General features: G+C 41.0%; 1 protein-coding gene across 1 annotated transcript in view; it reads left to right on the forward strand.

The window, feature by feature from the left end:
• Positions 1-23,316, forward strand: part of LOC137630696 (gamma-tubulin complex component 2-like) — a 250,855-nt gene that overhangs the window by 64,679 nt on the left and 162,860 nt on the right. Inside the window, 2 exon segments of the mRNA XM_068362328.1 lie at positions 6,500-6,692; positions 16,348-16,534. Coding sequence (XP_068218429.1) covers positions 6,500-6,692; positions 16,348-16,534 — 380 coding nt within the window.

The following is a 23,316-nucleotide window of genomic DNA, read 5'->3' on the forward strand; positions in this document are numbered from 1 at the left end:
AGGTTCCAATATTGATTTTTTTTCTCAATTGAAGGTGTTTTCTTGTTGTTCCAGTAGCCTGCTTATTGTCAGCCTGGTCACCCACGCGACAGGCGATGTGGTATGAGTTTTCATTTGGTTCACTATTCATGGTGCAAAGGGTTGACAGGGGTTGAGAAAAAGCTGAGTGGAGACCCCCAGGTTTCTTCTCAACTTGCAGTCTCCAGCTTACTAGGAGAAGATTTCTCTGCTGTTGAACAGTTGGTCCGAGAACGGATTCTTCTGAGCTTCCGCCAGACAAAAATCCACCTGAAGGCAGCTTGTCAGTTGCACTGACTGTGCTTTCAGGTGAAAACCACTGCCCTGCAGCCAGCAGCTTCACCGTGACCCTGGTACGGGGAGTTTCTGGGGGGCTGCTCCTTGCTCAAGGGAGCCCCAGGCATGCAGTTTATAGTCTTACCCAGGGTTATTTATGTCATTGATATAAATGCACATGCTTAACAATAGTATTGCTTACTATTATTCTTAATAGCTTAGGATAGTAAGCTAGAAAAGAAGTAGGAAAGACGCATATCTGTGTTTCCTCTCCAGGCAATTGCTGTGACCTCTGTCAGTATTAATATTCTTAATTTCCCTATTATGGAAAATACAGAGTGGAATAACTCCCGTACGTAGAGCCGGAGTCAGTGAATATTTACACTAACTCCTTCACTTGTAGAATATTAATACTGCACGGTAATAATCAGTGTCCTGATGATCTAGGATTCATCAGGATGTTGAAGGAATACTTCACCTCAACATTTTATTCGGTCTCAACAATAGACTGTGAAAGGATACACAGAGTATGTTGGAAAGATTTATACTACTGTATCATTATATACTGTAGTTTTCTAACTGCTGTATTGTTATACTGTACTGCAGGAATACTGGCTACCGTATTGTCATATACTATAGTTTTACCAGTATACTACCGGGGTTAGGCTAGTGCCTGGCGCCACTAACTGATAGGGGGAGAGAAAGAATGGGAAGGAGGATTCTGTATTATTATAGTTTAGTACAGTAATTGGAAGTGTAGGGGGCTACTGTCTTCTACAGCCTCCTTCCCAGAAGGAGAGTTCCAATGGAAGGGGAGGAATGCATTTGATTCTGGCTTCCATCGAGCCACAATTTCTGTTGCCAGGTTTGTGGATGGCAGTCCAAGAGAGGACTGAAGAATTCTCAACAGTATAATGGGTTTCCCACCGGCAGCTGTCAGGGCCGGCTCAGCCTTTCTCAGAGCTTTCGCTTCCGTTAGGGAGTTGGTCGAGGAGGTAACCTAACCGCCGCTTATAGGAACCTGGCCGGTAACCCAGTCAGCCCGGCAAGCGGGGATGATTGTAGAATACCGGCCAAAGGAAATTTGTGACGGCTAGGCCGGCACTAAACGACAGAAGGGGGAGGGAAAAGGGTCTTATAGTTTACAGGGAAGAAAGGCGGCGGGATTTGGCTGCAAATCAAGTAAGCATAGCTTCCTGTATCAACGCTGTCATGGGCGGCAGGGGAACAAGAATTCCCCTGTCGGCGACATTGCCGGATATAAGACATGTCTTCTAGTCTACAAGGTAGAAAGGTGGCGGCAATTATGCCGCCCTCTTCGTTTGTAGACTAGGGAAGCCTAGCTTCCTTTGCCGACAACCTCATAGCCGGCAGAGGAATAACGATTCCTATGTCGATGACATTGTCGGCTACAAGACAATACACCCTGAATTACTGTCATACTTCAAAGCCGGGATACTCGGCGGCAAAGAAGATCGACGGTAAAACACTATCCATGTCAAGCTGAAGTTAACTACTCGTAGCGATGACGGAAGATAGGGTTGCCGCCTGGGATGGCGACACTCAGGGGGGAAGAAGGGTTTATCCTCTTTTCTCTAAAAGAGAAGCGTATTGAATTATACCAATAATTCTAGGGGATATATATATCCCCGACTGAATTAATAGAAACGATACTAGAGGTTAAACAATGGGATTAACGTTACTAACGTATACTAAATGGGTTAGGCTAGCCTAACTCGAGTGGGGACCACGGCTACGAGTGATACCACCAAGGCCCTATCGTATACGAAAGAAACGTTATATTTTGGAAGAGGAAATATTATATGTGTATATGCGATCTTCACTAGTATAATTTTGCCTAACTAGCTAGAAAATTCTTTATAGCTAAATACCGGGGACGTCGCGCTACTAACTAAATAATTGCATTTATGGCGTGCGACAGCGGTCTCAAAATGGCCGCCTCCGGATATGGCAGTGCTCCGCTTAACACCTAAATTATGTTAATTTAACTGTGAGAAGGGATCTATAAAATTATACACAGGAAAGATTAAATACTCAACTTTCCAGAGGATGAAGATGCTGGAGATTGCATGATAATATTCCTTGAAAACAGTAACTACACCGAGAGAAACGTGTGAGAGCACCATACTTAAATGCTACTTTCAAAGGAATAATGCGCCGTAGTAGCACAGGGAGGGGGTCCACCGGGTACCTTGATAACGGCTCCCCTTCGTTCGCCACTCTTCCCCCTCAAAGAGTAAAATCTATTCGGGGTGAAGATTGTTAGTGTCGTATCAAAAATACGTCCCCTGATATTATGCGATATCCTTAAAAGTATATTAAGGATACTCGCGCCAGGAGTTAGAATTCTGGAGAATTATGATTAATTCTCTAGGAGTATATATACGATCTATTTTTGGGTGAGATGGCCATGACGTCCTGATGGAAGGTTCCTTCAGTAGCTTCCTGAGGGTATATATGACTACAGTAGATATTCCCAGAGAATTAAACTAAAGGTTTCACAGAATTCTGACTTCTGGCACGAGTACCCTAAAGGTTTCCCTTTAGGATATCGTATATCAACAGGGGACTTATGCTTGACACACCACATGAATTGAAATCACAATACACTAGGGTAACCGGGGGAAATGTCTGAACGTATAATAAAACGCCTAGGTTAGGTTACCTAGGCGAGACGAGATCTCGGTTACCTCAATCACCGAAACTCTAACTATACGATCGACATAGATGGAAAATTATGCACATTATAAATATCTTAAAAGTATAATTTGCCTAAATAGCTTACATAATTAATTAATTAATTAATGCTATTTAAAAACCGGGAAGTCGTTCTACTAACTAAAAAACACATGCCTAACGAACGACTGCGCCCATGGCGACTCCGGTATGAGGCTTAGCTTCTCAACACAATAAATTACTTTAATTTCACTGTGAAACAGGTGCTAAAAATTACTCATTGTAAAGACCCAATACTCAACTTTCCGAAGGCGAAAGAAGTTGGAGAATGCATAATAAAAATCCTTGCAAATTGATCGAAAAGTTTGATCAACAGGGAACACCACTGAGCGAAATCGCTACAAAATTAGGAATGTCCGCCATCTTGGGAATGGCGCTGTGGAGGGTGGTCAATAGTAGTACGAGAACGCGGGTAACCTTGATACGGCCCCCCTTCTATTCTGCCACGTCCCCCTCAAAGCGTAAACGCTATTAGGGGTGCAGATTGCTATGTGGCGTGTCAAGAATATGTCCTCTGATATTATGCGATATCCTTGAGATAAATTTTAAGGATATTCGCTCCAGGAGTTAGAATTCTGGGACCTGAAGGTTTAATTCTCTGGGAATATCACTGTAGTAACATATATACCTTAGGAAGCTACCTTAGAACCTTCCATCCGGACAACATGGCAATCTCACCCAAAAATAGATTTTTCGCTTCGCTCAAAATCCGTTATGTATATATATATATATATATATGTATATATATATATACATATATATATATATATATATGTATATATATATATATATATATATTTATATATATATATATATATATATATTTATATATATATATGTATGTATATATGTGTATATATATATATATGTGTGTGTGTATATATATATATATGTATATATATGTATATATGTATATATATATATATATAATATATATATATATATATATTTATATATATATATATATATATATATACATATAGATATAGATATATATAGATAGATTCATACATACATACATACATACATACATACAGTGGAACCTCTACACACGAACGTATCTACATCCGAATTTTCCAACATCCGAAGTAAAATTCGAGCAAATTTTTGACTCTACACCCGAATTTTATTTCGACGCACGAAGTAAACATTACGTCATTGAGCGTCGAGTGCTCAGTTCTCTATTCTTGTGTGTATCGTGTGGTTGTCCTCTGTTTGGTCTGTTATTAACAGTGCTTATTTTCTTCCTTTTCTCACATTTCCTTTTTGATTTTACCTATAATCATGGTGCCTAAGAAGCTAAGTTTCAGTACAGGAAGAAGGCAATTCTTTCATTAGAATTGAAGCAAGAAATTATAGAAAAACATGAGAGCAGTGTGCATGTGAGTGATACTGTATGACTAAACAATATGGCCGTAATAGGCCTATGATCTCGAGGATCATCAAGCTGAAGGCAGCCATTAAAGCAAATAACCATTGAAGGGGATCACTATTATTACAAGACATCTTAGCAATACCCTGGAAGAGATAGAACGCCTTTTGTTGATAGGGATAAAGGACAAAGAGATTGTTGGCAACGATCATTTGTGAGAAGGGCCAGGGTGATGAACAGAAAGAAAGAAAAAAGTGAAGCAAAGAAAACAATGATAGCATTAACAAGCTCTTTTAAATAAGACTTCTCTCTTTTTCTGTTTCTCTCTAAACATAGCATTAACATGTTCTTTAAATAAAATCTCTCTCTCTCTCTCTCTCTCTCTCTCTCTCTCTCGTTCTTCTTCGCTGTTATAGTGTTAGATGCGTCTATTATTTTTTTTCCGAGAGAGAGAGAGAGAGAGAGAGAGAGAGAGATTAAACAAAAATGTGTTTAGAGTACATATGATTTTTAACAGCGTCAATGAGTTGAAAAACAATTAAATGTAACTAAGAAAGTAATAACAGCTAATCTGAATTCCTTTATTAACTAAAACAAATATTGATACAAACACACTCGTGTGCGTATGCACAAACACACACACAGGTGCAAGAATTGCTACGCAATAAGAGAGACGGTCGGGGAGGAGGTAGAGATGGTGACTGCGATAACATAGCGTAACTCGTCACTGAAAGTGATGAAAATAAAAAACTAAAAGAAAAAAAATTTAAAAAATATGAAGTATAAAAATAAAAAAACATAAATAAGCTAAGTTAGATTAAAATTTCCGTAGTGTAAGTTACGGTATGTTATCGCAGTCACCATCTCTACCTCCTCGCCAATCGTGTCTCCTCGTGCGTGTGTGTGTGTTTGCGCATACGCACATGAGTGTGTTTGTATCAATATTTGTTTTAGTTAATAAAGGATTTCAGATTCGCTAATACTGTTTTTTTAGTTACATTTAACTGTCTTTCAACTCGTTAACGCTGTTAAAAATCATATGTACACAACACATTTTTGTTTAATCTCTCTCTCTCTCTCTCTCTCTCTCTCTCTCTCTCTCAGAAAAAAATAATAGACGTCTCTAACACTAACAGTGAAGAAGAACAAGAGAGAGAGAGAGAGAGAGAGAGAGAGAGAGAGAGTATTTACTTAAAGAACATGTTAACACCATGTCTACCTTCTCGCCGATCGTCCGTCTCCTCTTGGCGTAGCATATCCTACACCTGCGTTGGCCCGTCTCTAAGGTAAAGTGGCAATAAAACACATTTTTTATTTATTATTTCTTTATAATTATCTTTTTTACGTGCTTCTTTCATATTATGCAGTTATGTTATTGTTATGTGTAATTATGTGTAGCCATTTATTAAGGATTTATAATGGGTTTTTAGGCTGAGGAACGAATTAAATGAATTACCATGTATTCTTATGGGAAAATTCGTTTCTACATCCGAACATTTTCTACATCCGAAGTTGGTTGTGGAACGAATTAAATTTGTATGTAGAGGTACCACTGTACATATATGGAGCCGAAAGGAAGCTGCAAAGTACATTCTGTAATGTAGCGTGTACCAATTTGCAAAGTAGAGTTTCAGAAGGTGATGTTGTACCTTCAGTAAGCGGCAGTTACCATCCCAAACCATTCACGAGTAAAAAAGATTATATTTCGCATACTTGGTATCCATGCTGTAGGATTACATTTCGCTATGGCTTCTTTACCATTACAATTTGTACGTAACACATGTAGCATCTATATCTCTTAGTCGTTTTGTAGTAACATTATGTGTATATACAATTTCTACGTTATTGTGCATTAGTAATTTTCTATTTTTTATTTTTTTTCATGTAAATGCTACATGTCACTGCATCTTGTATTGAATTATAGTAGTCTTAATGCTGTAAGTATCATAATAAGATGCTCTTATCACTTTTAGAAATATGACTTTAAATCAAATACATTTAGTCTTCTTTTCAATATTTAGATTTTGTTCAGATTACTATAACCCATTTCATTAACATGTATCTAAAATGTTTCAGTGTACAAGATGTTGACTCACTTGTTGTGGTTCTGGGTGGTCTTCAGGAAGATCAGGATTTGAAAAGGTTTCTAGAGGAGATGTCAAGACAGAAGCTAGAAGAAGATGGCTACCCTTCCATGTCAGCACCTGATATTGTTAATGATCTCCAGCAAGCAACAGATACCATGCTATCCAGAGATCAACTTGAAAAGGTTGGTAAGCAATTAGATTGGTTCATTGATCCATTTTTCAGGCCTGCAGATTGCTTTAAAAGCAAACTAGCATAGTGTATTATTTCTATGAACCCCCCCTGAAGTTCATATTGCTTCATCTCCAGAAGCCCGGTTTAACCTCCTCACTACGAGGTAACGGATCCGCCCTTAGTAGCTGTGGACGAGCTTTGTTGCCAATGGATATAAGTGCACAGTTACTCTATAATAACCTACATTTCCATGTTTATTTATTTTGTAAATTTTTCACAAGTTTACGTTATTCTTTTTTGTATTTCCCTAAACTGAAAAATTCTTTTCATTTATTATGAAGTGATTATGGAATAGTTTTTCAGAATTATGTTTGTTTCCTTTGACACGAGAACTCTTATGGCTGTGGGGTATAACAACAATGAAAATAGAGCGAACGTATCCCTGCTTGACGTAAGAGGCGACTAAAAGGGATGGGACTAGGGGATTGGGAATCCCCTCTCCTGTATAGTTACTTTCTGTGAGATATCAAAGACGAGGAGCTGGGGGAAAGAGTGAATGCTCCGCGCACTCTATTTCTGTGGTGTCGGAATGTGCCGATTGTTGTATGATTGAGAGTAAAAGATGTGAGATTGGAAGTATGGTTTGGAATAGAAGGATGAATGTATTGGTCTTGTGTGAGACAAAGATAAAAGGGAAGGGAGAAGTAACAGGGAGTGTCTGGTATTGAAAGGGGAAGAGCAAGAGAAGGTGTGGCTTTATTGCTGAGCAAATGAATGACAGATAATGGAAGGAAGTTAATGTGGGTAAGGGTTAGGTGGGATAGGGAATGTTGGAGATTTGTTAGTGTGTATGGGCCAGGTTGTCAGAAAAGGGAAGAAGAGCCAAATGAATTCTGGAATGAGTCAACTGTGTGTGTAGAAGGACTAGATAGAAGGAATCATGTAGCTGTAATGAGTGACTTAAATGCCAGAGTGGGTGCTGGACAGGTAGAAGGTGTCATTGGGAAGTATGGCGTACCAGGTGGAAATGAGAGTGGTTAGAGACTGGTAGATGTGTGTGTTAAACAAGAGCTGATGATAACTAGTAGTATTTTCAAGAGAGATAATAACGAGTATGCATGGGTGAGAGTGGCAAATGGAAGAGTGGTAGAAAGGTCATTAATGGATTATGTGTTGATAACAAGAAGGATGCATGGAAGACTGAAAATGTGCATGTGTTGAGGGGTATGGCTAATGGTATGTCTGATCATATTTTAGTCAAAGGAAAATTAGTTTTAGCAAAAAAGTGGGGAAATAGAGTGGGCAGATGTAAAAGGGAGGTAGTGAAGTGAAGAATTGAAAAAAATCAGAGGTAAGAGGTGAATATCAAGAAAGGCTGGAAGTGGCATATGATAGGGTGAAAGGAAGAGAAACTGGTGATCTAAATGAGTAGAAGTTAGTTAAAGAAAATTTTGGTGGGATTGCAAGTGATGTGTGTGGCAAGAGGATTGTTGGAGGCAGAATGAGGAAGGGCAGTGAACGTTTGAATGAAGGAGGGAAGATGAAAGTGGAAGAGAAAAAGAGGAAATTTGAAGAATGGCTGTTGAGTAATAGTGTAGAGAAGTATGAAAGTTATAGTGAGAGAAATGTGGAAGTAAAATGTAAAACATGGATTGGGTCATTCATATGAAGAGGATAAGATGTTTTGGAAAGAAGTTAAGAGAGTAAGGAAGGGTGGATTGTGAAGTGATGAGACAGTGAAATTAAAATGGAAGGATGTTGAATGGAGAGGATGCAAGGAATAGGTGGGCATAATATTTTGAAAGTTTGCTGAATGTTGAGGATAATAGAGAGGCAAATATAATTGCTGTTGCAGGTTTTGAGGTGCCAGTGATGGGAGATGAGAATGAGAGAGAGATTACAAGAGAGGAAGGCAAGAGAGCACTAAATGAAACAAGAGCAGGAAAAGCACCTGGTATGGATGACATGAGGGCTGAGATGGTAAAGGAAGGGGATGTGATTGTACTTGAATGGTTAGTGAGATTATTAATATATGTTTTATGGTGTCAATGGTATCACTTGAGTGGGTGTGTGTGTATTGTTCAGTACCGCAAGTGTTTCACACACTCTCGTACACTGTAACTGTATTTTCTATGTTTTTATTGTATATCTTGCTTGCCCCCTTACTGTTTACATAACCTATTTAAGCCTGCCCTTACATGAATAAATCTCTTGAATTTTGTGACATTCTTGTCCGGAACCTCTTGTATATAAACTCATTAAACTGTGGAAATACAATTATTTACATTAAATTTGCCTCTCGGTTATAACCTAACGGCCCACTTGCACAATTGGTGACCCTGGAATGATCAGCTCACTCCCACACTCACTGCTGTGTCATACTGTTTGATGATGCCGCCTGACTCTCCTATCAACGCCACACCCCTGAAATTACCCCTTTTCGCCAGTGTAGAGGCATTTGCCTGGTTTCAACGTGCCAAGATCCAGTTTCGTATTAAGGGTGTGACTCGTTCAAGCACCAAAGCAGACTATCTCTAAGGAGACTTTCCCGGAAATTTCAGATTGGCTTTGCGATCAAGCGTACGACGCCATCAAAACATACCTCCTTGAGCAGTACTCACCATTGCCAGCTGCATGTATAGCCAAGCTTTTTCATCTCTCTCGATAATTGTTAGGGGACCAAAAGGCTTCGCTCGCTCCTAGGGAAATGACTAGTATCGCTCGCCTGCAACCTGCTGCAGACGACTCCTCGGAAGGTGAACTTACTTTGTGCCCTTTTGGGTACGATGCCTACCCGAAGCTGTACGCCTGCCATACCCGATGTCGATATTCTGCCCTTGAAGGATCGGATGACCAAAATCGACTCCCCTATGGACAGCCACTTAACCAACTTCAAGACCTCAATCAATGCCTCCACTTCTAATGAAGAGGAAAACTATTCAACATTGACCAAAGCTGACTTGAATGTGGTAGGACTCAGACGCCCACCCCATAATGTGCTGGAGCGGTGACAAAGCCGCCCACCACCCACATATGCCACCACTCGCTTGCTCCCTAACCAGCGACCTCACGACCTCTACAGCCACTTACCAACGCCCATCGGTTGCAGTCATGCTACTACCACTCCAGATTTGGGGCTCCTGCGAAGAATTATGCGAATGGTTGTCAGTGGCCAAAAAATGTGTAAGTAGGCCATCTCATGGGGCGCTGGCCTCCCCTGTCACTAATCTTTTCTTTTTACCTGATGCTGGTACAGGCATGCAATTTTTGGTAGACATTAGTGCTTGCTATTCTCTTCTACCAAGGCCACTCTCCAGGACACTACGTAGTCTGTCTAAGCCTGCCACTGTCTGCTTGGTAGCTGCCAATGGAGCTGCGATCCCCACCCATGGTTATGTGTCCCTCACATTATTGTTTAGAAGTGCCAAAAATCCTTGGAAGTTACTGGGTGCTGACGTCACATTGCCAATCCTCTGTTCGTATTTCCTCTCCTGTTCCCATCTCCTGGTTGATGTTGCTCACCGACAGGTAGTTAACGCTGACTCATACTCGTCAGCACTTCTTCAACCCACCCCCTCAGACCTCGTTCTCCACATCAGCGCACCGACAGATGCCTACGCCTTCCTCCTCACGTCGTACCCGGAAGTCTTCCTTCCAGAACTTGCCAAATGCGCACAGTAGTCTGTCTAAGCCTGCCACTGTCCGCTTGGTAGCTGCCAATGGAGCTGCGATCCCCACCCATGGTTACGTGTCCCTCACATTATTGTTTGGAAGTGCCAAAAATCCTTGGAAGTTTCTGGATGCTGACGTCACATTGCCAATCCTCTGTTCGTATTTCCTCTCCTGTTTCCATCTCCTGGTTGATGTTGCTCACCGACACGTAGTTAACGCTGACTCATACTCATCAGCACTTCTTCAACCCACCCCCTCAGACCTCGTTCTCCACAGCAGCGCACCGACAGATGCCTACGCCTTCCTCCTCATGTCGTACCCGGAAGTCTTCCTTCCAGAACTTCGCCAAATGCCCACAGTTCCCACCAAACACGGCATTTATCATCATAAGATGACGGGGCCCCCCAGTGTACGCCAGATTCAGGCAACTGTCACATAATCGTTTGGCAGCCGCTAAATAAACGTTCGCCAAAATGGGTCTTTGCTTAAAGGTCTCAAGCCCATGGTGGTCACACTTACACATCGTCCTGAAGAAAGATGGCTCTCTGCATCTGTGTGGCAATTACAGTCGTCTGAACATGCAGACAGATCTGCATCACTACCCTTTCCCAAACATGGCCGGAGTGACCTCGGGCTTGCTCAAAGTGAAGGTTTTCCTCATGCTCGAGCTACTGAAGGGGTATTATCAGGTGCCCATGCACCCAGAAGACAGAAAACATCACCAACCCCTTCGGTACATAAACCTTCAATTACTCCTGTTTTGGCCTTTGTAATACTGCGGCCACTTTTCAAAGCCCCATGGATGGCATCTTAAGGGACCTCCTCTTCTGTGTATGTTATGTGGACGACATACTTGTGTTTTTTCCTCCAAAGAGTAACACCTTTGTCACATACGCATCGTGCTTGACAACCTACAACAGAACGGCCTTGTAGTCGGGTACCACAAGTGTATCTATGGCGCTAACGAATTATTGTTATTAGGGCACCGCATCACTCCTGAAGGAAGTCTACCCCCTCCCTGAGAATTTAGCTGCCCCAAACTTCCCCGCGCTTTCGACTGTCAGAGCACTGTAAGAATTTCTGGGCATAATTAGTTATCAGTTTCCTGCCAGCTATCGGTGCCACTCTTGCCCCCCTCTATGCCTCCCTCAAGGGCAAGCTAAAAGACCTGAAGTGAGTCCCCCTCTAGAAACGGTCTTCTGCAGTGCAAAGAAGGCCCTATCAACCGCTGTAGCTCTCACTTTTTCCCGTGTCACATGCACCTCTCCTTCTCTCCATTGACGCCAGTGACGTTGCTATTGGTTCAGTACTCGAGCAGGTGGTCAATGGTTTGCCTTGCCCATTGGCATTCTTTAGTAGAATACTGTCCAAGGCAAAATATGGCTACCCTATTTTCAACTGTGAATTACTGGCAGTGCACTTGGCTGTCCATCACTTACAGTACTTTTTAGAAGGTACGCCTTCATCATTCGCACAGACCACATGCCTCTGGTACATGCCTTCACTCGACAGTCCAATGCCTGGTTCACCCGTCAACACCGATACAGTATCTCTCTACTGTGGCTGAATACAATGGCACCATTCAACACATCTATGGGAAAATGAATCCCGGTGCTGATGCCCTGTCAAGAAATACATTGGCCACCATTCAGCTGGGATTGGATTACAATGCCTTGGCAGAAGCCCAATGAAAAGATCCAGGAGTACCAAGCATGTAGGACATTCTGCACATCCTTCCGTTGGGAAAACATTGCCCTCGATGTCTCCAATGCCATCCTCCTCTGTGATGTCAGAACTGGTAGACCACGGCCATGGATACATGCTTCCATGTGCCAGCAATTGTTTAATTTTATTCATGGCTTATCACATCTCTCTCACCGACCTACGGCACAGCTGCTGAAGACAAAGTTCATTTGACACAGTTTTACTTAGGATGCTAAGGATTGGGTCCGTGCCTATATACTTCATGCTAAACTTCAAGAGTACATCGACACATGGATTCAGGAGTGGGCACTTTTCCTCAACCTCAGAGTTATTTTTCTCAAATTAACTTTGACGTTGTAGGTCCCCTACCCACATCACAAGGACATAGTTGCCAGTTTACCATCATTGACTGCTCCACTCGTTGGCCTGAAGCCATTCCCATGAAAACTGCAATGTCTGCCTCTTGGACATAGCGAGATTTGGTATCCCTGAGCGTATTACTTCTGACGGGTACCATTTTCACCTCTCAATTGTGGTCATCATTAGCGAATCTCCTGGGAATCACCCTACATCAAACAACCGCCTACAACCCTGATACCATCGGAATGGTTGAACATTTTCATTGCACCCTCAAAGCAGCTTTGATGTCCTGCTGCAATAACTCCAACTGGTTTACTCAGATTCCCTGGGTCTTCTTGTGACTAAGGACCACTCTTAAACATGCTCTGAATGTCTCGGCAGCTGAAATGGTGTATGGCTACCCGTTGGTTGTCCATGCTGAATTTTTTCCGTCTGCAACCTCCTCCGATAATCTCTAGTGCCTATGTCACGTTGTGTGAAAATTTACTCCATGCCGTCAGACTTACAAGCCCCCAGCTGAGCAACACATACCAACAGATTTGCACTCTGCAACGCACGTTTTCCTGCGTAATAACACTAGCATACCAATGCTAATGCCCCCTTACACAAGCCCTTTTCTTGTAATCCGTCGTAATCTGAAGGCTTTCTTCAATAACGTTCTTGGCAAAGAAGTGTGGGTTCCCACCTACTGTACACCTCTCAAGAGCAGGGTGCCCTGTTTTACATGTATGTCTTTTTTAAGGGGGTTAGCCATGTACCGCACGTTTCAAACACGTGCTCGTACACTGTAACAGTTTTTTTTTTCTTTTGTATATCTCCTTTGCCCCCTCACTGTTGACAGAACCTGTTTAAGCCTGCCCTTACATGAATAAGTATGTTTGAATTTTTGTGACATTCTTATCTGGAACCTCTTGTATATAAACTTGCTATTTATTGAAATAAGTTAGTTGGATTCACCTCACCTTTCAATTATAACTTAATGGCCCACTTGCACTGTTCCACCATGCAAAGGTAAGGGAGTTGTGGATGAGTGTTGTAATTCAAGGGGTATTATTATGTTGAGTGTAGTTGGAAAATTGTATGGTACAGTGCTAATTAATAGGATTGAGGATAAAGCAGGATGCAATCTTAGAAGTGCAGGGTGGTTTAAGAAGAGGTAGGGGATGTATGGATCAGACTTTTACAATTAGGCAAGAAATATTTATCAAAAGGTAAGGAACTGTAGGTTGCATTTATGGATCTGGAGAAAGCTTATGATAGAGTTGATAGGGAAGCAATGTGGAATGTGTTGAGGTTATATGGAATTGGTGGAAGCAAGGTAGAATGAAATGATTAAAACACCTCTTCACACTAGATTGGTCTATTGAAGAAGAAACAGACCAAAAGTGTTTCTCAAAAGTAAATTTCCTCTCAAGAATCGCACAGAGTTAAAGAAACATCATCAACGTCGAGATCTGGATGTTGAGGAGCCACTTGTCATTGACCTACTTAACGATCACACTTAGAATATTGTTAGGGTTCAACTTCATGACCCTCATTATTTGCACCATGCACTAATTTTAGTTAGATCTCTATTAAGGGATTCAGCAACCCCTGATCTACATTTAAGGGAAGGAATTGATGCAAAGAGAGTAGCATTATCTGCATATGCAACAAGCTTGTTTTCTAGGCCAAACCATATGTTGTGTATCTATGTTATGAAAAGTAATGGAGCAAGAACACTACCCTGAGGAACACCAGTTATCACATTCCTATACTCACTTTAGTGCCCATCAACAACAACTCTTTGCAATCTATTATTAAATAATTCAATAATGAGGCTAAGGAAAGACCCACCTACTCCCAACTGTTTTGAGTTTAAAGACATGGGCCTCATGATTAACACGGCCTAAGGCAGCATTCAAATCAAGGCCATTTATATTAACTTGCTGACCACAATCAAGGGATTTCTGTACAGCATTGGAGTTTGTAAGAATGAGGTCACATGCTTCAAGTTCTTTATGAAAACCAAATTGTAAATTAAGGAACAGATGATTACCTTCAGCATACCTATTTAGATGTTTTGCCGAAAGACATTAAAAAACTTAAGATAATATAAGAGTTATGGATGTTATGCAGTAATCAAATAGGCTAGAGCTAACATAAACACATTTACGTAATGGAGTTAAATCACCAATTGGGGTTTTGGTGGCTGATGCGATTACGTCCCTGACTGGTGAATGCCAGACTGGGATTCAAGTCCTGCTCAAACTCGTTAGTTCCTTTGGTCGCTGCAAACTTACCCTAATTGTGAGCTAAGGATGGGGTTTTGGGGAAGCCTATAGGTCTATCTGCTGAGTGATCAGCAGCCATTGCCTGGCTCTCCTTGGTCCTAGCTTGGGTGGAGAGGGGCCTTGGGTGCTGATCATATGTACTGTATATGTGATCAGTTTCTAGGCATTGTCCTGCTTAATCGGACAATGTCACTGTCCCTTGCCTCTGACGTTCATGAGTGGCCTTTAAAGTCTTTAAAGTGCTAAAAAACCTCTTCTGGCTAGCTTAAGGAAAATAACAGTCAATTAAGGAGCTAAGAAATCAGGAGTCTCTATAAAAAACAAAAGATTAATACCATTTAATAATACTTCTCCATAAGCATCAGGGTCTATCAAGAGAGTTTTAATTTCAAGGGACTAATAAGCTAAATTAGTTAGTTTAGTCTCAGGAAAATGGGAATTAGAAAGATCGAGTTTTCCATTACTCTGCTCAAGGGGGCTGGCCGGCTAATGCCGATTTTTAATGACAGGACTTTGATATTCATACCACTTAAAACACTGACTTAGGACATCTCCAAACTGCATAGGATTTTTGCCCCTGACCTTTGGTTTTGCAACGCCAGGGCGATTTATACTGAAAATTTGTGTTTTTCAAATTCTATCTCATCCCTTGATAATTTTTACTAAGATCTGGGATTACTACCCTATATGGACCTGATATAGACCTCCAATAATATGAAGTTTTTTTTTCTAAAAGTAATTTTTTTGCCATATATTAATTTTTTCATTATGGTAAAAAAATGAACCCTAAAAGTGAGGGGAAAAATTAAGAAAAAGATATGAAACAAAAATTGGAAAAAAGGGCATCATTTCATTGTTTTATAATGTATTTCTACGTTATATACTAAACTTAAATGCTATATCTTTAAAACTAAGGGAGACTATTGAATTTGAAGGTCAATAAGTTTAGTTTTGAGATATGGGCATTTAAAGTTTTTCTTTGTATTTTTACAAAGATAATATTATTAAATCATGATTAATATGAATTTTGTGTTCTTTTTTTTGGTATTGATAAAAGAAAACAAAGTTATTTATAATAGTTTAATCATAAATGAAGATCCTTTTTCTCAATATCATGCTTCTTTTGGCTCCTGTGAGGCAAGGCAGCTGCTCCTCTATCCACAACACACACTATCTCTTTGACCTACCGATATTACCCTCTTTTGAACTCTTAATAAAGCGATTTTTCTTCTTCCTTATGTTAGCAAGATGTTGAAATTCTCTCTCTCTCTCTCTCTCTCTCTCTCTCTCTCGCCTCTCTCCCTCTCTCGCTCTCTCTCTCTCTCCTCTCTCTCTCTCTCTCACATATATTTTTACAGTTTTCATTATAACCTTTGTGGGCACCTCATTTACTGTGCACTCTTAAGAGCTACCGGTTGGGGACCACTGCTGTAAGGTCTAAGTGTATTTTCAAAGCCTTTGGTAATGATATTTTTCATATATTTTCATGTAAGGAGCTGTCCAGCATTCACTGGTTGTGAATAGTGTCCTGTAGTAGCTGTTAGATGATTTCAAATTTCACAAGTACTCAAAATAATTTCTGTACTTTTTAAAATATTTGCCTACCATAGCCTTCCAAAGGTAAAGGATAACTACATTGATTTATTATTCTTTCAGCTTAGGACACGATTATTAAGAGAACTTGAGGTAGTTCATACACCAAGTGAAGCCCTGAAAGCCATTGAAGGTATTGAGAAGAAGGTTGTACCGTTGGGACCTCAAACTCCAGAGTGGGTGACAAATCGACCCTTTATGTCACTTGACTTCACGAAAACAGATCATCAGCAGGAAAATGCTCCCTTGGGTATGTATTTTAATTTTTAGACATGAACATTAAATGAGGATTTTAGTCAGAAGCCAGGTTATAACAGTATGGGAAAAGTGCTGATAAAAGTTTTGAAAGGAAATTCAAAGATTAAAAGTACAGCACTGTACTGTACTCCATAAATTGTTTATAATTTTTAAGAATTTTTTTCCACGCATTATCTTATCTCATTATCAATTATTGGTTGTGAATATGACTAAGAGTTGCACTTTAGATTGATCATTACAGTATTTGCTAATACACTATTTTTTTTCCCTCTTATTTATGAATACTTCTACTCATTTCTCCTTGTAAAATGTAAAGTCTGCATAAAGCTGCACTATTTGTTGATAAATTTGATAAAAGCAAGTTTTATGATATGAAGAGGGAGGAAAAATATCTCTGTACAGCCAGGAAGGCCCATTTTTTTCAACTTTTTCAATAATTAGGGCATAATTGACTGACTAATAATGCTGATTTACAGAGGTCATAGGTCTGGCAGTAGTTTAGATTCTTTGTTTCATTAGGTTTTTTCTGTATTAGCTTCCTTACATAATGTTATTTGGTGTATAAGCTGCCTTCATCATCGTCATGTCCTCCTATGCCTACTGCCACAAATGTTATTTGCAAATTTGTAATGAAACGTTTTTCTGAGGACGAACATTGATAACAAGTTCTTAGGTTTTGGAAGAGACCTTTTTGAGGGTTGGTTGCTCAGCTTTGGCATAGGTTTGAATTATCTGGATTCTCTTTGCATTATCATTCTCTCAGAGGACTTTCCCAAAGGACTGAGGATAGTTGAAAATGGAATAAAACACAGTAAAGTTTGAGATGCTAAAAAGCCAATCATGTCAGAGGTAACAGATGTAAAGTAATGCAGCTGAGGTGAAGTGGATGCTGCAAAGATCATCTTCATAATTCTAGAGGATGCCTTATTATTATCATTATTAATTGCTAAGCTGCAACCCTAGTTGGAAAAGCACAAGGCTATAAGCCCAGGGGCTCCAACAGGGTAAATAGCCCAGTGAAGAAAGGAAACAGGGAAAAATTAAATTTTCAAGAAGAGAAACAACATTAAAATGAATATCTCCTTTATAAACTATACACACTTTAACAAAACAAGAGGAAGAGAAATAAGATATAATAGTGTGCCCGAGTGTATCCTCAAGCAAGTGTCTCCTCTGAGGTCATTACAATTATGGAGTAAGAATGCATTTTACAGCTTTATACTCAAGAAAGGGTGGTGTATTATTCTTTAAACATAATTGTAAATGGTCTATGAAATATAACTGTCATCCATGTATCATGACTCCTAACACATAAAAGCAGCTGACTCTTAGTATTAATAGAAAATGTTACTGACGGTTGAGCACCCTTCCCTGTAGAACTCAATCATTTATCTATATGCATTAGAATAAATATCAATACCCATTTGAAAAGTTAGTTTTTCAATTATATGCTTTATTATATTGATAGTTGCTACCTATCCTTGTAATTATAATTTTGATACTTACCTGTAGGTCTCATAGCTAATATCTCTAAAGTGCAAGTATTTGGACTTTAGAAATAAATATCTTCTCCCTTATGTCATCCCCTCCGGGAACCACTCGGCATTAGAACCATGCTTGACTTCCTGGGAACAAATCTTCATTGAGTGGTTTAGCACCTCACCTTACCTCTTGGATGCCAAATTATTTGTGTTGTTCCAAATCAGCATATATGCAAGATATATTTTTGTATGGAATAAGCAAATGTAGTTGGGTAGTTAGCTTCATTTTTATGCCTTATAGTTCTATAAACACAGTTTAAAGTAATGTACTATTATTTTTATTAGTTTAGTTTGAGAAATTAAATCTAAAGACTCATTCCTGTGAATAACCTGTTTAGATATAACAGCATTGATTAACGTATTAACATTGATATATTTTTGTTGTAATGGGTTTAATTGAAATAGCGTTCTCATGTAATTGATCTGTAAAGATCACCAAGTGCTTATCCAGCTTTTGATTTATTACATTTCACAATATAAACTTACTATTTGGGAATAATGGTTTCTTCTTTCCCACTGTTATCCTTACATTAGCAGGTTCCTCCCAAGCCCTCCTCACTCCCTCCCCACCATCCATCCTTAACATGTGTCCACACCATCTCAGTTCTGACACTCATCACCTCTGTAATCTTTACTATGCCTTCCATTCTTCTTAATTCATCATTTTCCAATCTTTCAAACAGATATTCACATAATCCACCTGAGCATTCTCATCTCTGCTCTCTCAAGCTTTGCTTCTTCTTTTTGTCTTAAAGCCCACATTTCTAATCCATATATGTTCCCACACTAACAAACCTTATGTTATTTATGTAGATATTCTTTCGGCGAAGCTGGAAGGTAGCAATTAGACTTTTCATGCGAGGTAGCAACCCAACCTAACTGCTCTTGTGGGTAGGTAGCAGATAGGTGGGGGGGTACCCAGCCACCTAGATCTACTTAAGGCTCGGTGAGCCACGTCACTTTTCTCTTTTGGGTGGTAGAGAACGGACGTCTCCACTCTCTCCTCCTTCAAGACTTAGCCATATAGTCATTTTCTTTACGCTCATCCTTTTTATCTTTCAGTTGTGACTATGTTTCTCTGTCATTCCTATGCGGACCTGTCCTGGTGGCGAGGGTTACCCTTGCGGCACTTTCATGTCATCGGTTGATACCGACCCGCACTCTGTGTGTCCGACCTGTAGGGGCCGTCATTGTGAGCAGGGCTTGGCCTGTGATTCTGACTCTGCCTCCCAGTGAGAGAAATTTGGGCGTCGCAGGAAGAAGAAAGCCAAGCGAGATCTTTCTTCCCAGGGTCTTCCTCTGGGGCAAAAAGATCTCGGGCTTCTTCTTCACACACTCCTAGATCTCTCTCTGAAGCTCCTCCTCGCTTGCTTTCCTCCGGGCACAATCGAGTAGGTTTGTATACCAACTAACTCCTTGGCTACCTCAAGGGTATTGGGGGTTTGTTGCTTCTCTTAGAGGAGCACCTTCACCCCCAGCTGCCATTGAGCCATTCTCTCTTGCAGATGTGATGAAGGCGTGGCCATCCCCAGGGGTTTCTACTCCCTCTTCAAAGGGAGCGCTGCTGCAACTCCTTTAGCGTGGAGTTCTAGGACATCTTTCGCCAGTGGCTTCTACATCCTTTGCCCTGTACGTTTGTAAGGCCCTTCCATGCATGGATGAGGTGAACGCTGTAGCTTGCCCCCTCCAACGGCCTCCTGCTGACTACGAGTCCTCTCGCCATCCGGGGACATTGTCGTCACCTAACCCACAGCCTTTTGTGTCTCCCCTACAGGAAAGGTTCCAGCTTGCGTTTGCAACTCTCGCCAGCTAAGGATGTTAGGAGTGATGACCTTCAACCAGACAGGGCTCCATCTGCTCGCTGATTGCCTGGACAAGACACACCATCTTCTCATACTTCGGGACGATCTCCCTCAGGATGCGTTCGCCATGATGTTAGGATCATCACAATCTTGGCACTCCTGTTCACTATTCTAGAGCTAAGCACTCTCACACAAGAGACGGGCGGTCTTCTAGAAGGTGTTCTTACTATAGAGCTAAAAGCTCACAATCACGAGCTAAACGCTCACGGTCACGTTTTGGACGTTTTTCGTTCACGAGCTAGACTCTCACGATCGCATGGAAGACGCTCACGATCCCGAGCGAGATGCTCACGATCACTAGCAGGCACTCAAGGTCATGAGCAAGGCATTCACGATCACAAGCAGGGCGCTCAAGATCGGGAACTAAGCGTTCAGGATCACGATCTAGACAATCCTCTTCACAAGGACGTGGTGCACTACAGCTCGACGAGGCAAGATCGGACAAGGACCTCCCGATGGACAATGGTCAGAGAATCGTCCAGTTAAACTTTCTCTTGTGCCCTTCATGACAATCGCCCACGCGACGCTCACCAACGTGTTCCGCTGTGGCGCAATGCTCTCCAACGCTATGAGTTGCCCCTTTTCCGAGGCTTCCCTCTCCACCTCCAGCCAGTGGTAGTGGTCCGGCAGCACCACAGGAGCCCTTAGGGCTTCCTCCTTCTCCTTCATCGTTAATTGCTTATGAAACGATAGCTTCTGCTCGTGAATCACTCCCTCTTAACGTGGGAATCACGCCCGTTGACATATGAATCACCCCTGTTGACACGTGAGTCGGGTGATCCCGCATATACGTCACTCGCTGAGGTCCCGATTTCACAAGTGATTGTGAACCCAACACCTCCACCAATGATCTCCACAAACGTTACATCTAGCGGCAGGTCACTTCCCTTCCCCGAAGGGTTTAAGGAACTCCCGAAGAAGTTCAGGGGTGTTCCAATTTTATCCGATCATCCTCTTTGAACAATGAAACAGGACCTCCTTATGCCAAAAAGAGTCTCCTCGAGCATTTCAGGCACCCAAACGCCATCCCAAGAGGCGTTCTCCTCTTCCAGGGCTCTTGAAGTCTTGAAGGAGACGCCACATTTGACGAGGGGTGGTGAACTTCCCTCTAGGTATGACACCCTTGTTTCGACCCTGCAGAAGTCCTTGATGGGCTTGGGTCTTCACATCACCCCAGCCACAACAGGCTCAGATCCGGCCTACTCTGCTAATTCCGCTAGTGCGTCTTCCTTTGGTGGCACTTCTGATCCCAGGAGGAAATCTGCCTAAGGCAGTTTCGTTCCGAGGGCACAGCCGAGGAAAGGGTGCATTCTGACTCTGGGCAAGCCCCAGCACAACTTCTTAATAGTGACAACTGAGCAGCCTGTCTCTGATGTATCATACTCTTGTAAGATTTATATAAAACCTCAAGAAGACTGGAATGGGATTTTGCATAATCTTTTGGGCTTGAATTGGTCACAATTGTATAGTAGTGTTGATTCCGTTTTCCCTTTGAATGAGAAACTAGTTAACATAATTGATTGTTATATCCTTTCTCGTTTGCTAAGGTACCGAGTGAAGGACCAACCATGATTTAATGATGATTGTCGACTTGCTTATTTGGAGAAGCAGGGGCCTATCATCTTTGGGAGAGTAACAGATCAGATTTGACTTGGAATAGCTATACTCAGCTTAGAGCTTTTGCTCAGAGAGTTAATGCTTCAACTGAAAAGGAATACAATGAAACCATAAAAGAAACCCTTTTTAGTACAACCTAGGAACATAACTGGTGGACTACCCTTAAATCTGCACTCTTTGGTGTAGATGCAACAGTTCCTCCTTTACTTAAACCAGATGGCTCAGTCACTCACTGTCCAAAGGAAAAGGCAACCCTATTGGCAGATGTTTTTAACAGTAACCAGAGTAATGAGAAACTCAAACTTCCTCATTCCTATTTTCCTGAGGCTAAAGTAATTAGTTTAGATTTTTTATCTCGTGAGATTAAAGCTCTGTTGATGGACCTTGATGCTTATAGAGGTGTAGACCTAAATGGTATTTTTCCTTTGTTTTTATAGACTGCAAATTTCTTAGCTCCAAAGTTATGTTATTTTGTGCAAGTTAGCAAGAAGAGGGTCTTTTAGCACTTGTTGGAAAATGGGTAATGTTACTCCACTATGTAAATGTGTTTGTGGTAGCTCAGTTCCAACTGATCACTGCACAATTTGATAGGTTTGATGAAAGTAATCATCTGTTCCCTAGTTTAAAATGTGGTTTTTGTAAGGATCTTGGAGCATGTGATGCCCTCTTTACAATCTCCAATACTGTACAGAAGTCCCTTGATTATGGTTAGGAAGTTTGTATGATTGGCCTTGATTTTAGTGCTGCCTTTGACCGTGTTAGTCATCAGGCCCTTTTTTCAAACTGAAACAGTTGGGAGTGGGTGGGTTGTTTCTGAGCATTATTATTGAATTCTTAAGTAATAGATCTCAAAGAGTTGTTGTTGTTGGGGACCATAATGAGTACTGTATAGGAATGTGATATCTGGTGTTCCACAGGGTAGTGTTCTTGTCCCATTACTTTTCATCTTATACAGTAATACCTTGAGATACGAATGCACTGAGGTACAATTTTTTTTTTAAATACGGTTATATCTATATTTTTGCCCTAAGATATGATGAATTTTTCGAGATACGATTTCAAAAATCACGCTCCGCGTTCGTTTGGCTACCAGAGTCGATCCGAACGCTTACTCGGCACCTGAGGTTACCTGAACTTCTCTCTCTCAGTGTGTTTGTTGTCGTCGTGTGTTTTCCTTTGTTTTATTAACATTCATTAACAATTATTGTGTAAACTATGGGTCCTAAGTCTAAGGATAAGGATCGGGATAAGAAAGAACCAAGAAAATTATCTCAATGGAAATAAAGCATGAGATAATAGGAAAGCATGAACGAGGTGTGAAAAGCTATGATTTGGCCGCTGAATATGGCCGCAATGCGCCCACCGTATCCACCATTCTCAAACAAAGGGACTCAATAAAGAAGGTGCAGCCTTCTAAATGTGTAACTATTACAGTACAGTGAGCCCTCGCTACTTCGCGGTTCGACCATCGCGGATTCACGACTTCGCAGACTTTTTTCTTTAAGTACGGCATCCGATTTCATCAGCAAACCACTATTTTTGGGGGAAACATCATTTTATTCTAGAAAATTGTTACTCTTTAAATAGTTAATTGCACATTAAGAAAGCGTGTACTTTTGTTTTTAAATTTCGGGTGTGTTTTAAAAATTGAGTACTGTTGACTTCTTTTTGTTTTACTTTTGGCTGCGATCAGATCAGCTGACGTCTAGCTGCCGGTCTCAAGAATATGCGCGTACGAAGTATTGTTTATACCA

The sequence above is a fragment of the Palaemon carinicauda genome, chromosome 38 (genome assembly GCF_036898095.1).
Source record: "Palaemon carinicauda isolate YSFRI2023 chromosome 38, ASM3689809v2, whole genome shotgun sequence".
In the NCBI taxonomy this organism is placed as follows: Eukaryota; Metazoa; Arthropoda; class Malacostraca; order Decapoda; family Palaemonidae; genus Palaemon; species Palaemon carinicauda.